Genomic DNA, 12991 nt, shown 5'->3' on the forward strand with positions numbered 1-12991 from the left:
TTTAATCCATTTTGAGTTAAGTTTTGTGAGTGGTGTAAGATAGGGCTTCATTCTCATTTTTCTGCTTGTGGTTATCCAGTTTCTTAACACCATCTATTGAAAAGACTGTCCTTTCTGCATGGAGTATTCTTTTATGTATGTATGTATGTATGTATGTATGTATGTATTTTTGAGAGAAAGAGAGCGAGCACACATGCATGAGCAGGGGAGGGGCAGGGAAGAGAGAGAATCCTAAGCAGGCTCCCCCACTGTCAGTGAGGAGCCCCACATGGGGGTTGATCTCACAAACTGTCAGATTATGACCTGAGCTGAAATCAAGAGTTGGACACTTAACTGACTGAGCCACGCAGGTGCCCCCTGCATTGAGTATTCTTGGCTCCTTTGTTAAATATTAGTTGACTATATATGTGGGCTTTTATATCTGGGCTCTCTATTCTGTTCCATTGGTCTGTGTGTCTGTTTTATGCTGGTGCCATGCTGTTTTGATAAATAAAGCTTTGTAGTTCAGTTACAGAGGAAGTGTGATGCCTCCAGCTGTGTTCTTTTTTTTATCAAGATTGCTTTGGTGATTCAGGGTCTTTTATGGGTCCCTACAGATTTTAGGGTTATTTTTTCTGTTTGTTTGACAAATGCCATTGGAATTTTGATAGGGATTGGTCTCTAATTTCTATATGCTAAGCTAAATCTCTTAATGTCTTTATTTAGCATAATGATAGGAATATAATTTGCTTGCAAAAATAAATTCAAAAATCTCATAGTTTGGTATAGTTGATTTGGAATTATCATTACAGGATTGTGTGTGTGTGTGTGTGTGTGTGTGTGTGTGTGTGTGTGTGTGTAGGGAAGGCATTTGACAGATTCTTTGCCATTTTGGTGTAGGTGGCTTTCTTGAGAGCTTGTTTGTTTCTGCCCCTAAGCCTGAACGTCGTCTTTGCTTAGAAATACTGGTTAATCCAATGAAGAGTTTATTTTTATAAATGTAGTTGAACAGTGTAGGAGTTAGGGTGCTGACCCCCCTGTGGTGCAGAAAATCCATGCAGATCTTTGGACTCCTCCAGTACTTCATTATGAATAGCATACTGTTAACTGTAGCCTTACTGATAAACCAAACAGCCGATTAACACACACTTTGTATGTTATATATATTATATATACTGTAGTCTTACAATAAAGAAAGCTAGAAAAAAGAAAATATTAAGGAAATCATAAGGAATAAAAATATACTTCCAGTTCTGTACTATAATTCTTGACAAAATCTGCAAAAGAGTGGACCTGCACAGTTCAAACCCATATTGCTGAAGGGTCGAGCATATTTAGGATTCCTTTGCTTTTTTCATAAGTCTTCTCATAAGTAGCAAGAGATTTTTTTTTTATTACTGCTCTTTGTGCATGTGTAGGTTGATGAAAGGGGAAGAAGAGTGACTGAGAAGCTCTAGAGAAACTTGAAGAAACATTCTTTCCTAGTATCCCTAAGTACTCTAACTTATCCCTCAGTGGTAACAGATGGCAAGTTCACAGGGGTGTGCTCAGGAGCAGGGCTGTGAGAAAGGACGTGATGGTTTTAATTGTAAATTAAATCAGTGTTTTGAAGCTCATCTGGTTCAGTCATTTTAAATGTGTAGTTGAGCCAAGAAGGAAGCGAGGAGTAAGAAGGACGCTTTTGATGCGGACAGGTGCTCAGGCAAGAGGTAAGGATTTGTGACACAGCCTTCGCTTAACCTGAGAGCAGAGGCGGAGAGAGCACGCAAGAGGAGGCACAGGGGTCTAAGAGTATCACATATAGGGACTTACACAGTTTTCTCATGTGTTTGTCTAACTCAGAACTTTCTGGAAAAATCGACCGAAAGAGAAACCCGTCAAGAATATGCCCTGGCTATGATTCAGTGCAAAGTTCTGAAACAGTTGGAGAACTTGGAACAGCAGAAGTACGATGATGAAGATATCAGCGAAGATATAAAATTTCTTTTGGAAAAACTTGGTGAGAGCGTCCAAGACCTTAGGTATGTTATTTTAAAAAATTCTCACAGGGTGGGTATATGGGGCCTTGTTTGACTTTACTAGTATTTTAAGAAAGTCTAAATTTGTTACTAACTATAAACTCAAAAGATTTCACTAAAACATGATGTCTTCTGTTAAGAATTGGGGTATGGGGGGCGGGGGACAACTGGCTTATCACCATGGTAACAGTTGGTTAGAGCTGTGTGTTACCTCTTCTCTTATGGGAGGTTCCCAGCGTTCTCTTGGCTGAGATCTGACTGGCTGCACTCCCACAGGGTGCTTGTGTCACTGTGGAACCCTTAAGACTCTCCCCCTGGTTTAGAATCTTTTTAAGCAGTTACTTGTTTTTAATTTGTGGAGGAGGTTTGGCCATAAATGGAAAGAGGATTTTTTCCCCCTGCTTTTTTGAAGTTCCTGTTGGTATTATTTACTTTTGATATTAAAAATTATGCAAATGACGTACAATCCAGTGGGGGGAAAAAAAGAATCCTTACTTAGTTCTAGAAGGGACTCTATACCTCTTCCACGCAGTCGTCCCCACCCCCATTTTTTGTGTTTGCTTCCAAAGAAACCCTCCTAGCCCTGCTCCCCTGGCACGTGTGTGCACGCACACACGCATACACATGCGCGCGCGCACACACACACACACATACACAGATGGGGTCTGCATATGCTTCTGGACCTTGTTCTTTTTTGTTGAATAATGTATTGATGATCTTTCCCGTTAACCGATGTATTCTTTGTTTCTAAACTATTGGTACATTTTTAAAAGGGACTTACTGTCGTAGAAGTAGATCTTTCTGTGTGGGTGGTGTGGGTTTGGGAGCCAGGCTGAACTCACTTGGAATTGTTTGGCTACTTGCTCCACACGTGGCCTTGACAAGCTTCTTGACTTTGCAAAGTCTGTGTTCTCCTTTTGATAAAATAGCAATAATAATTCTAACCTTAGAGGATTTATTGTGAGGTTTCAGGTGTCCAGCAAATGCCTTCTGTATGGTGTATGTGTTCCAGAAATGTATTTACCAGATAATTCAGTGCAGCTTTTAATCCCAAGGCCCACGTGCCTCTGGAGAAAGAGGATATATCACCCATGTCAGTGGTTTATAATGGAGTTTGTGGAGGGAGGCAAATGAGTTTTGTCTTTCTGTAATTCCAAATATGAGTAACTGGATTGTAATAAAGTAGTCTGGCCAGCAGTAGACTTGGCAGTTCTTATAAATTTTATTGTTCATTTTTACAAATTTATTATCAGTTCTTCTGTAATCATGATTTAAGATCTCTTTTAAAAATGAGTAAGTGCAGGGGCACCTGGGTGGCTCAGTCGGTTAAGCGTCTGACTCCGGCTCAGGTCATGATCTTACAGTTCGTGGGTTTGAGCCGCACATCGGGCTCTGTGCTGGCAGCTCAGAGCCTGGAGTCTGCTCGGATTCTGTGTCTCCCTCTCTCTCGGACCCTCCCCTGCTCACGCAGTCTCTCCCTCTCTCTCAGAAATAAATAAAACATTAAAAAAAGTTTAAGAAAATGAATAAGTGTAATGATACTTAGCTTTCTAAATTATTTAATCCACATTAGCCAATTATTATTATTTTTGATTTTTCAGGTTGAATTTGGTAATTTGAAAAGCTTTGCTATTTACTACATGAAAGCCAGTAGGGTGATGAGTACAGGTGAAAGAGCGTTGTGTCTGTTTTTGCTGTTAAAGGTTTAGGAAATTAATGTTAAACAGTATTAGTTTACTTCTTACACAGATTGGCCTTACGTTAAATGATTACTTTCTTTAGTAGGACACTCTGTTCAACTTAACCAGTAAAATTCTGTTTATATTGGTTATATACTAATTACCAATCAGTATTTAAATGGCTGAATCTTTGTTTTCACTTGAAAGAATGTCCAACCATGTCCTGTTACTGTTTGTCTGCTGGCTGACAACATTAAACATTTTTTTATAGAACGAAGCCTTGAATCATTAAGTTACTTGATACACAGAGAAGGATTTTTTAATTTGATTGCATCGCAGTTTGCTATATGCACGGAGGTTTTTGTTTTTAATTATTCTAGAATGTGTTAATTTAATCAGAGGATTACCTTCACAGTGATTGTAATCACATTGTGCAATGTCATGCCCATATGTGTATTTTTAGTTGCATAATACAATATAGTGGTTTGTGACATTTATAGTATTAGAATTTGCTATTTTATGTTATATTTAAGTAACATACTTTCATATAAATTCACATGAGTGCATCTAGTGGTGTGGCAAATATAGTATTTTAAGTGGCACGGTGGAGACTGATAGATCATCAGATATTATACTGATTATACTTTATTTATTAGGATAAAGATTTTGCAAGCAAGTGCTCCTTTTAATAAATCTCATTTTGAGCACTCCAACTTGATAGGAGTCTTGGACATTAGGACCTTGAATAAATTTCACATGACTTATTAAAGATCATTTAAGCTGTTTGAACTTTGTTTAGTGGTAGGTCGTTAATGCACAAAGGATTGCCAGGCTTTGCAGTTCAGTCATCAGTGAAGAATTTTTTTTTTCCCTATTGAGGTATAATTGAAATGGTAAAAATGTTTTGCATTGCTTAATTTGGAGTAGCTCTTCGATGTTTCTAAACTTTGAGTTCCTTAACATTTGCTTTGTAGCTCCTTTGATGAGTACAGCTCAGAACTGAAGTCTGGAAGACTGGAGTGGAGCCCTGTGCACAAGTCTGAGAAATTCTGGAGGGAGAACGCTGTGCGGCTAAACGAGAAGAACTACGAGCTTTTAAAGTGAGTCTTCAATTTCACTACATGCTCTTCACACCGGCTGTCCCACGTCCTTGCCAACTTATCTTCATCACTCACGATAAGAAGTTTTTAAAAATCATAAAAAAGTTTTAGTTATTTCATGATTTTAATTTGTATCTCCTTCCTTCCTTATGTGGTTGAATACCTTTTCATATTCTCATCTGTCATTTGGCTATCTGTTTTTTCAGAACTGGTTGTTCAAGCCTTTAAAAAGGTGTTTTTAAATAGGGGCTCTATACATATTCTGAACAAGAGTTCTTCTATCTGTTCATCACACCTGTTTTCTTCTACTCAGTCACATTACCATCTCACTCTTAGTTTTAATGTAGCTCAATTGGATTAATTTTTTCCTTTATGGCTAGTGTTATTTTTAGTGTCCTGGTTAAGAAGTTTTTGCCTATATGGGGTCATGAAGATGTGTTTCCAGGTCATCTGCTGGAAGATTTACTGTTTAACCTTTCACAGCTAGATCTCTATTCCATCTAGAATTGGTTTTGGGTAAGGTATAAAGTAGGGATCAAGATACAGTTGTTTTCATTATGTGGATATCTAATTGAACCAACACCATTTTTAATGTTTATTTATTTTTGAGAGAGACAGAGCATGAGCGGGGGAGAGGCAGAGAGAGACACACACACAGAATCTGAAGCAGCTCCAGGCCCTGAGCTGTCAGCACAGAGCCCAACTTGGAGCTCAAACCCCCGACTCTAGGATCATGACCTGAGCCGAAATCCAGAGTCAGACACTCAACCTACTAAGCCACCCCGGCGCCCCATTTTTTGGGTTATCTTCTCACTTTCTTAATAGAGTCCTTTGAAGCACATTTTAAAATTTTGATAAAGTCCAATTTATCTATTTATTTTGTTTCTCATGCCTTTGGTGTCATACCTAAGAATCCATTGCCAGAACTAGTGTTCTGAATATTTACTCCTGTGTATTCTGTAATATTTTTATGGTTTCAGCACTTACATTTAAGTCTTAAAATTTTTTTTTATGTTTGAGAGATAGAGTGTGAGTGGGGGAGGGTCAGAGAGAGAGAAAGAGAGAGGGAGAGGGAGAGGGAGACCCAGAATCTGAAGCAGCCTCAGGCCCTGAACCGTCAGCAGAGAGCTCAATTCGGGGCTCGAACTCACAAACCATGAGATCATGACTTGAGCCCAAGTTGGATGCTTAATTGACGGAGCCACCCAGGCGCCCCACATCTAAGTCTTTGATCCTTTCAAATTTTATTGTACACAATGTGAGGTAAGGGTCCAACTTCATTCTTTTGCATATAGCTATCCAGTTATCCCAGTAACATCTGTTGAGAAGGCTATTTTTCCCTATTGAATTGTCTTGATATCCTTATTGAAATTCAGTTGACCTGTAGACATAAGGGTTTATTTTTGGACATTCACTTTTGTTGATCTATATGACAATCCTGATATGAGTATCACACTGTCATGATTACTTTTACTTTATAGTACGTTTTGAAATGAAGAAATGTGAGTCTTCTACTTTCTTCTTTTTTATTCCTGTATCTTATTGAATCGGTCTCCCACTTAGGGATATTTAATACTATTGCCAGATTTTGCTATTATAAACAATGCAAGAATTTCTCTCTCTCCCCTCTGCACGCACGTGCATGCACACACACACACACACACACACACCATAGATTTTAATTTTTAGAATAATGTTAGATTTACAGAAAAATTGAGGGGAGCGTACAGAGAGTTTTCATATGTTCTCTCTTCCCGTTATTAACCTCTTGCATCAGTGTGGTACATTTGTCATAACTGACAAACCAATATTTATACATTATTTTTAACTGAAGTCTATATGTTACATCAGGGTTCCCTTTTTCTGTTGTATAGTTCACTCTGTGTGGTATGTTCCGTGAGTTCTGACCAATACCCCATATCCCCTATTACCGTGTCATGCAGAATAGTCTCACTGCCCTAAAAATTTCCCATGTCCCACCTGCTCACTCTGCCCTTCCCCCTCTTCCTGAACCTCTGGCAACCACCTGTTTCTGTCCTGTAGTTTGCCTTTTCCACAGCGTCATAGAGGTGGAATTAAATAGTATATAACCTTTTCAGACTGGCTGCTTTCCTTGGAACATTTACACCTTTAAACTTCCTTTGTGGTTTCTTGTGTGGCTGGGTAGCCCATTTCTTTTTACTTTCTCTTTTCTTTTTACTGCTGAATATCACATTGTACAGCTGTACCCCAGCTCCCGCGTTGAAGGACACCTTGCTTGCTTCCCAGCTTTAGCCGTTACTGTAGATAAAGTCGCTCTAAACATCCACATACAGGATTTTATGTGGACATGAGCTTTCAGCTCACTTGGGTAAATCTGAAGGGAGCGTGATTGCTGGGTTGTTCACTAAGACTCAGGTTTAGTTTTAGAAGAAGGTGCCAAACCGTGTCTCAGGACGGCTGTGCTTGTTTGCACTCCGGTGAGCAATGAATCAGAGCAGCGGGCACTGCACATCACCGCTGGCACCTGGTGTTGTCAGCGTCCAGGGCGCTGCCGTCTTAAGAATCAAGTACTTTCCAGTGCTTTCCAGTGATGTGTGGTGTTGCTCGTCTTTTTGTCTGCTTACTTGCCATCTGTCCGTTTTCTTTGATGAGATGTCTGTTCGGATCTTTTAAACATTTTTAAGTTGAGTTTTATTATTGTTGAATTTTAAGAGCGCTTTATGTATTTTGGATAGAAGTCGTTTATCAGATACGTGCTTTGCGAATATTTTCTCCCCATCTCTGGCTTGTCTCTCCATGCTCATCACTGTGCCTCACAGAGCAAGAGCTTTTAATCGTGATGCAGTCCAACCTGTCAGTGTTTCCTTTCACAAATTGTGCTTCGTTGTTGTATCTAAAAAGTCACTGCCATGCCAAGCTTGCCTACATTTAAGTTTTGGACTACGTTACCATCCAGCAATTGCACTACTAGGTATTTACCCAAAGAATACAAAAATAATTTGAGGGGATACATGCACCCTGATGTCTAGAGCAGCAGCAACTACAAGAGCCAAATTATGTAAAGAGCCCAAATGTCCATCCTGATGATATGATATTTGTATAATGTATTTATACACACGCACAGTGGGCCATTACTCAGCCATCAAAAAGACTGAAATCTTGCCATTTGTAATGACGTGGATGGAGCTAGAGAGTATCATGCTAAGTGAAATAAGTCAGTCAGAGAAAGACACATACCATAGGATTTCATTCCTGTGGAATTTAATGAACATAGGGGAAAAATAAGAGAGGCAAACCGAGAAACATACTCTTAACTATAGAGAACAAACTGATGGCTTTCAGAGGGGCCATGGATGGGAGGATGGGTTAAATGGGGGCCAGGTACTAAGGAGGGCACTTGTGACAAGCACTGCGCATTGTATGTTAAGTGATGAATCTCTAAATTCTACGCCTGAAACTAATACTACCTTGTATATGGAATAACTGGAATTTAAAAGCTTGAAAAAAAATTCTTTTACTCTCATTTTAATGGGGTATGTAGAAGGAGGAGAGGTAAATACATGTGTCCAATGAGCATTTTTAGGCACACCTGTCTCTGTTGTTTATACCTATTTTCCATATATTACTGAAAATGCTTATTTAAGCATTTGACAAAGCAAAGCGAGTGGTTGATAGATGTTGGAGGACTGATTGAGAATAGATAGGGGGAAAGTAGATTATCTTTTCGCCTTTGATGTGCTACTTTGAAGTTTTTAACAACAACAAAAGGGGTTGAATAATGTCTTTTAAACCTGGTTTTTGGAAAACTTGAATATAATGGAGGGGAGCTTTTTACAAATTATTACTAAAGCATTACATGTATCTTTATGATGATACACTTAAAGAGCCTTTTGAAGCGCATGTTCTGTTTTCTATAATGAGGTTTTAATTTTTATGCTTCCTTCAAATTACTCTTTACCTTTTTATGACCCTTCATGATTTTTCTGAATAACCAGAAACAATGACAGGTAGTACTTTAGTTTTAGAGAAATAGGAAGCCATTGTTTGGCTTTGGCTTTCACCTTTCTAAATTCTCTGCATGGGGAGTCTCAGCAAGGAGAGGCGTGGACACAGAAGAATTCTCTATTCTGTTATTTAAAAAGCACGGTGGGGGCTCAGTCAGTTAAGCATCCGACCTTTGCTCAGGTCATGATCTCACAGCTTGTGGGTTCCAGCCCCGTGTTGGGCTCTGTGCTGACAGCTCGGAGCCTGGAGCCTGCTTCGGATTCTGTGTCTTCCTCCCTTTCTGTCCCTCCCTTACTTGTGCTCTGTCTCTGTATCTCTCTTTCTCTCTCAAAAATAAATAAACATTAAAAAAATAAAATGAAAAGCACAGTGAATACTAGGCTTCCTTTTATCTCTGGAGAATTGTACATATATCAGACTTTGACCTATTTTTCCAGGTAATTCCAAATTTAGCAAGTATATGATGTAAGTTCATTTTTTCTCTGTCAGTTTTGAGTATAATGGTACACAGAAAATACTTTGGAATCTCTATGGTATAATTTTGAAATAGGTGTGTATTTTGAATAAGGAAATATTCTGAAATGCAAGAAACTGCACAGATGGTAATTGAAAACAAAGGGAGCAAACAGGGAGGGAGCAAAGAAGGGAGGCTAATTAAAAAGCCAAGGGAGCAAACAAGTTTTTAAAACTGAGGAAGAACATTGTGAAGGAGAACAAGAATGAATTTGTGGAGCGATCAGTTACAATAATAATGTAAATTCTGCACTGGATTTGAACAGACGCTTTCCAAGATTCCATTTCTAGCATATGTCAGCCAGAATTCACCTTTGGTCTAGCTCCAAAGCTGTAATGTGTTGCCCTCTCGAGCCCAGTGCAATGTCTCGCAGGATGCCTGCCTGTGGTTCATGTGGAGGTGGATTCGGCTCTTGACGATGAATCTATTGCCAACTTAACAACACTATTCTGAGAGGAGTTGGGGGAGCTCTCTTAGATTACCACAGAACCTCTGTGTTTGGACCTGTTCTGTTGAAAAGTTTTATCGATGACTTGAATATAGAAATGAAAAGCATACTTCGTCAATTTAGAAGTATTTAGAGATATTTTCATTGTTGCTGAAGATTTTCAGTGGGCCGCATGACTCTAAGGGACAGCCATTACATTCATTTTTATACTTTCTAGACTTGATTAGAAAGTTTCTGATTCCTTCTAACACTTTTTGAGTCTGAAACTGTGGTTTTCAAATGTTAATGGAGATCTTTTTAAAATATGTATTCTAACCCAGCAGGCCCAGGGTTGGGTCTTTGTAGGCCTTTCTAAGTTTGATACTGATGTTGCTGGTTTGCAGACCCTGCTTGAGTATTAAGCTGCATGTCTCAGCTACATGGAGAGGGACTGTGTGCCAATAAAACTTTATAAACAAAAACATGTAGCTGCTGGGTTTGGACTTCAGGTGGAATGTGCTAGCTTCTGGTTCAAGTATTCAGAACAGATATTCTGTTGTGCCTTTAAGGAATCTTATGTTAATATTTTCTTATTTTATAAAATAATATAATGAAACTTAAAAACGATTAACATCAAAGCACTCATATTTTGAAATTGTTAAAACGTTTCAGTTAAATGAAACTTAACTTTAGAATACCTTGCAAGTTGGCATAGCTTGAAATTAAAAAATAAATGTATGGGAAATCGAGTATATGTCTTCGTGGGTTTCCACGTGCTTGAGTTGAATGACCTGGCGTCGGGTCCAGTTGTCCTCAGTGTGGACTGAGGTCACAGGTGGTGGTCCAGGTCTGCTTCAACATAGATCGTGTCCTGAGGCAGGTTCTGTACCTTCTCCGGGTCTCATTCCTCGTTTATGGGTTGTTGTGAGGGTGCACTTACACCGAGTTTGGAACATGTATGTGTATAATAAATAAATGCTCATCCTTTCTCTTATATTACTTGGAAATGCAGATATCTTAGTTTGGAAGATAAAAGACTGCAATTATTTCCTAATGAAATAATCCCCTGATTGACAATGAGGTTCTTTATTAGTGTTTCCTGTTGCTCATAGAATTAGATTTTTGACAGGCTGAGATGATGATAGAAAAAGGTAGGCATAGAAATGTTGAGCCACACTCTTAGGAGACATTACCAAATAAACGCATTCCAGAAACTAAAGTATGCAAGCTCTAGGGGCACCTGGGTGGCTCTGTCAGTTGGGCATCTGATTTCCTCTCAGGTCATGATCTCACGGTTCATGGGTTCGAGCCCCACGTTGGGCTCTGTGCTGACAGCTCTGAACCTGGAGCCTGCTTTCAATTCTGTGTCTCCCTCTCTTTCTGCTCCCTACCCCTCCCCCCTCGCTCTCTCTGTCAAAAATAAAAATTTTTAAAAAGTATGCAAGCATCATAGACTTGTACGGATTTTGAACAAAGAGTATTTGTTTTACTGCAAATGATATGAGCAAAGATAGTTGTGATTCAAGTTGTTTTCTAGTACAGATCTTAAGAAATAAGGTTTGTATTTTGTAAGCAAACAGTTTGTTTGCAAAAGAGACAGTTAAATGGTATCAAAACTTTTTTAGGCTTAAGTATTCTCAACTTACATTTTCAACTTTAAAATGAGCAATTCTAAGGGACTGTAACATCTTAGTAAAGGAACTTTTTTTTTTAATGTGTGTGTTTTCTGAATTTTGAATTCTAAGTCACATCAAGCAGCCTGGGCAGGCAGAAGTAAAGTGGAAATGCTTCTTCACTGCAGTTCTATCTCACATTCCTCCCCAGTGGTAACCAGTCAGCAGGTGACCCACTCTGAATGTTCTTTTGTTCATGGACTTCCCGTAGTGCATCTTTCTATAGAAAGTTATTTGTATATGTTAGTCTGTGACTTGTCTTTTTCACTTATTGTGGCTTGAGGTCTACTAAAAGACTTATTTTTAAGCATTTTAATTCTATTTTTTTTTTAATTGGTGCACTTTATTTCACTGAGCCTTGGTTTTTCACCTCTCTGTGACTTAGGAAGACCCAGCGACCCTGGTTGTAGGGATCAGACAAAATGGTGAATGTGAAGCTGCTCGTACACGAAGGAGCCAGCGTTACAGAGGACAGAGCCACCAGCATGGAGGAAGGAATGGAGGGAAAACCTAACTCTTGCATGAGGCCTCTGCCCTCTGGCCCTTTCTCTTAGACGGTTTCTATTCTAGCGTACAGAGACATTTTTAGGGAAACGTGAAGATATTACTGAGGCTTAGGGCCCTAGAAATAGAATTACTGGCTCAAAGGTTCCGTGTATTTTAAATGCCATTAGGAGTTGTCAAATTGTCTTTCCCAATTGGCAGCATCACCATTTCATACTTAAATGTATTCATTTCCCAGCAAGAGTTTGTGGAGCACCCGTTGTACCGTCAGTACTGTTGTAGGTGTTGCAGATGCAGTGGGTGGCAAATAAGAGTACGTTCCTATTGTCCTTAAGCTTCCCTTGTATTCGAGAGAGAAGGACTGAACAAATAGTCAGGTAACTGCATGATATCATGGCTGGTGAGTCTTGTGAAGAAAAATGAATCAGGAAGCGGGGATACAAAATGATGATGATGAGGAAGGTACTATATATATAGTGCCCTGGGATGGGCACTATCTTAAAGGGATCAGAGGCTCTTAAGCAAGGGGTGATATTTGAGCTGAGAACGGAAAAGATAATTTTTTCAGTATTCTGCTGGTTCAGTTAACTAATTCTTTAAGGTTTTCATATATCTTTGTCTAAGTGAGTGACTATTGCCGGCATATTAGAAAGCAGTGTTTTGGGGGCGCCTGGTAGAGCTCAGTCGGTAGAGCATGCGCCTCTTCATCTCAGGGCCATGAGTTCTAGCCTTGTTAGTATTACATCCAACAGGATGTAGCGATTACTTAAAAGTACAATCTTAAAACAAAAAGCAGTTTTTAAAAATATGTTCATCTTCTGCCTACCCATTAAAAAAATTACTCATTCTGGGGCACCCGTCTGGCTCAGTCGTTTGAGTGTCTGACTTTGATTTAGGCTCAGGTTATGATCTCACAGTTCTGTGGCTCTCTCTCTCTCTCTCTCTCTCTCTGTCTCAGAATAAATAAATAAGACTTAAAAAATTACTCCTTCTGATTGGTTGTCCCATTTATGCTCTATTTGTGGGGTGAGTTGAGAAGTTGTCTTTCTGTTTCTGTGCCCTTGAGCAGTTTCAATTGCTCAAATAATCGATGCCTTGAATGATCTCCCC

General features: G+C 39.2%; 1 protein-coding gene across 2 annotated transcripts in view; it reads left to right on the forward strand.

Annotated features, from left to right (window-relative positions):
* ATP6V1H (ATPase H+ transporting V1 subunit H) overlaps positions 1-12991 on the forward strand; it is a 107407-nt gene that overhangs the window by 52767 nt on the left and 41649 nt on the right. For both annotated transcript variants that reach the window (XM_077765023.1, XM_077765024.1), the window contains 2 exons: positions 1822-2000; positions 4651-4776. In XM_077765023.1, coding sequence (XP_077621149.1) covers positions 1822-2000; positions 4651-4776 — 305 coding nt within the window. The remainder of the gene's footprint in view (positions 1-1821; positions 2001-4650; positions 4777-12991) is intronic.

The sequence above is a fragment of the Crocuta crocuta genome, unplaced genomic scaffold (genome assembly GCF_008692635.1).
Source record: "Crocuta crocuta isolate KB4526 unplaced genomic scaffold, BGI_CrCroc_1.0 scaffold94, whole genome shotgun sequence".
Taxonomy (NCBI): domain Eukaryota; kingdom Metazoa; phylum Chordata; class Mammalia; order Carnivora; family Hyaenidae; genus Crocuta; species Crocuta crocuta.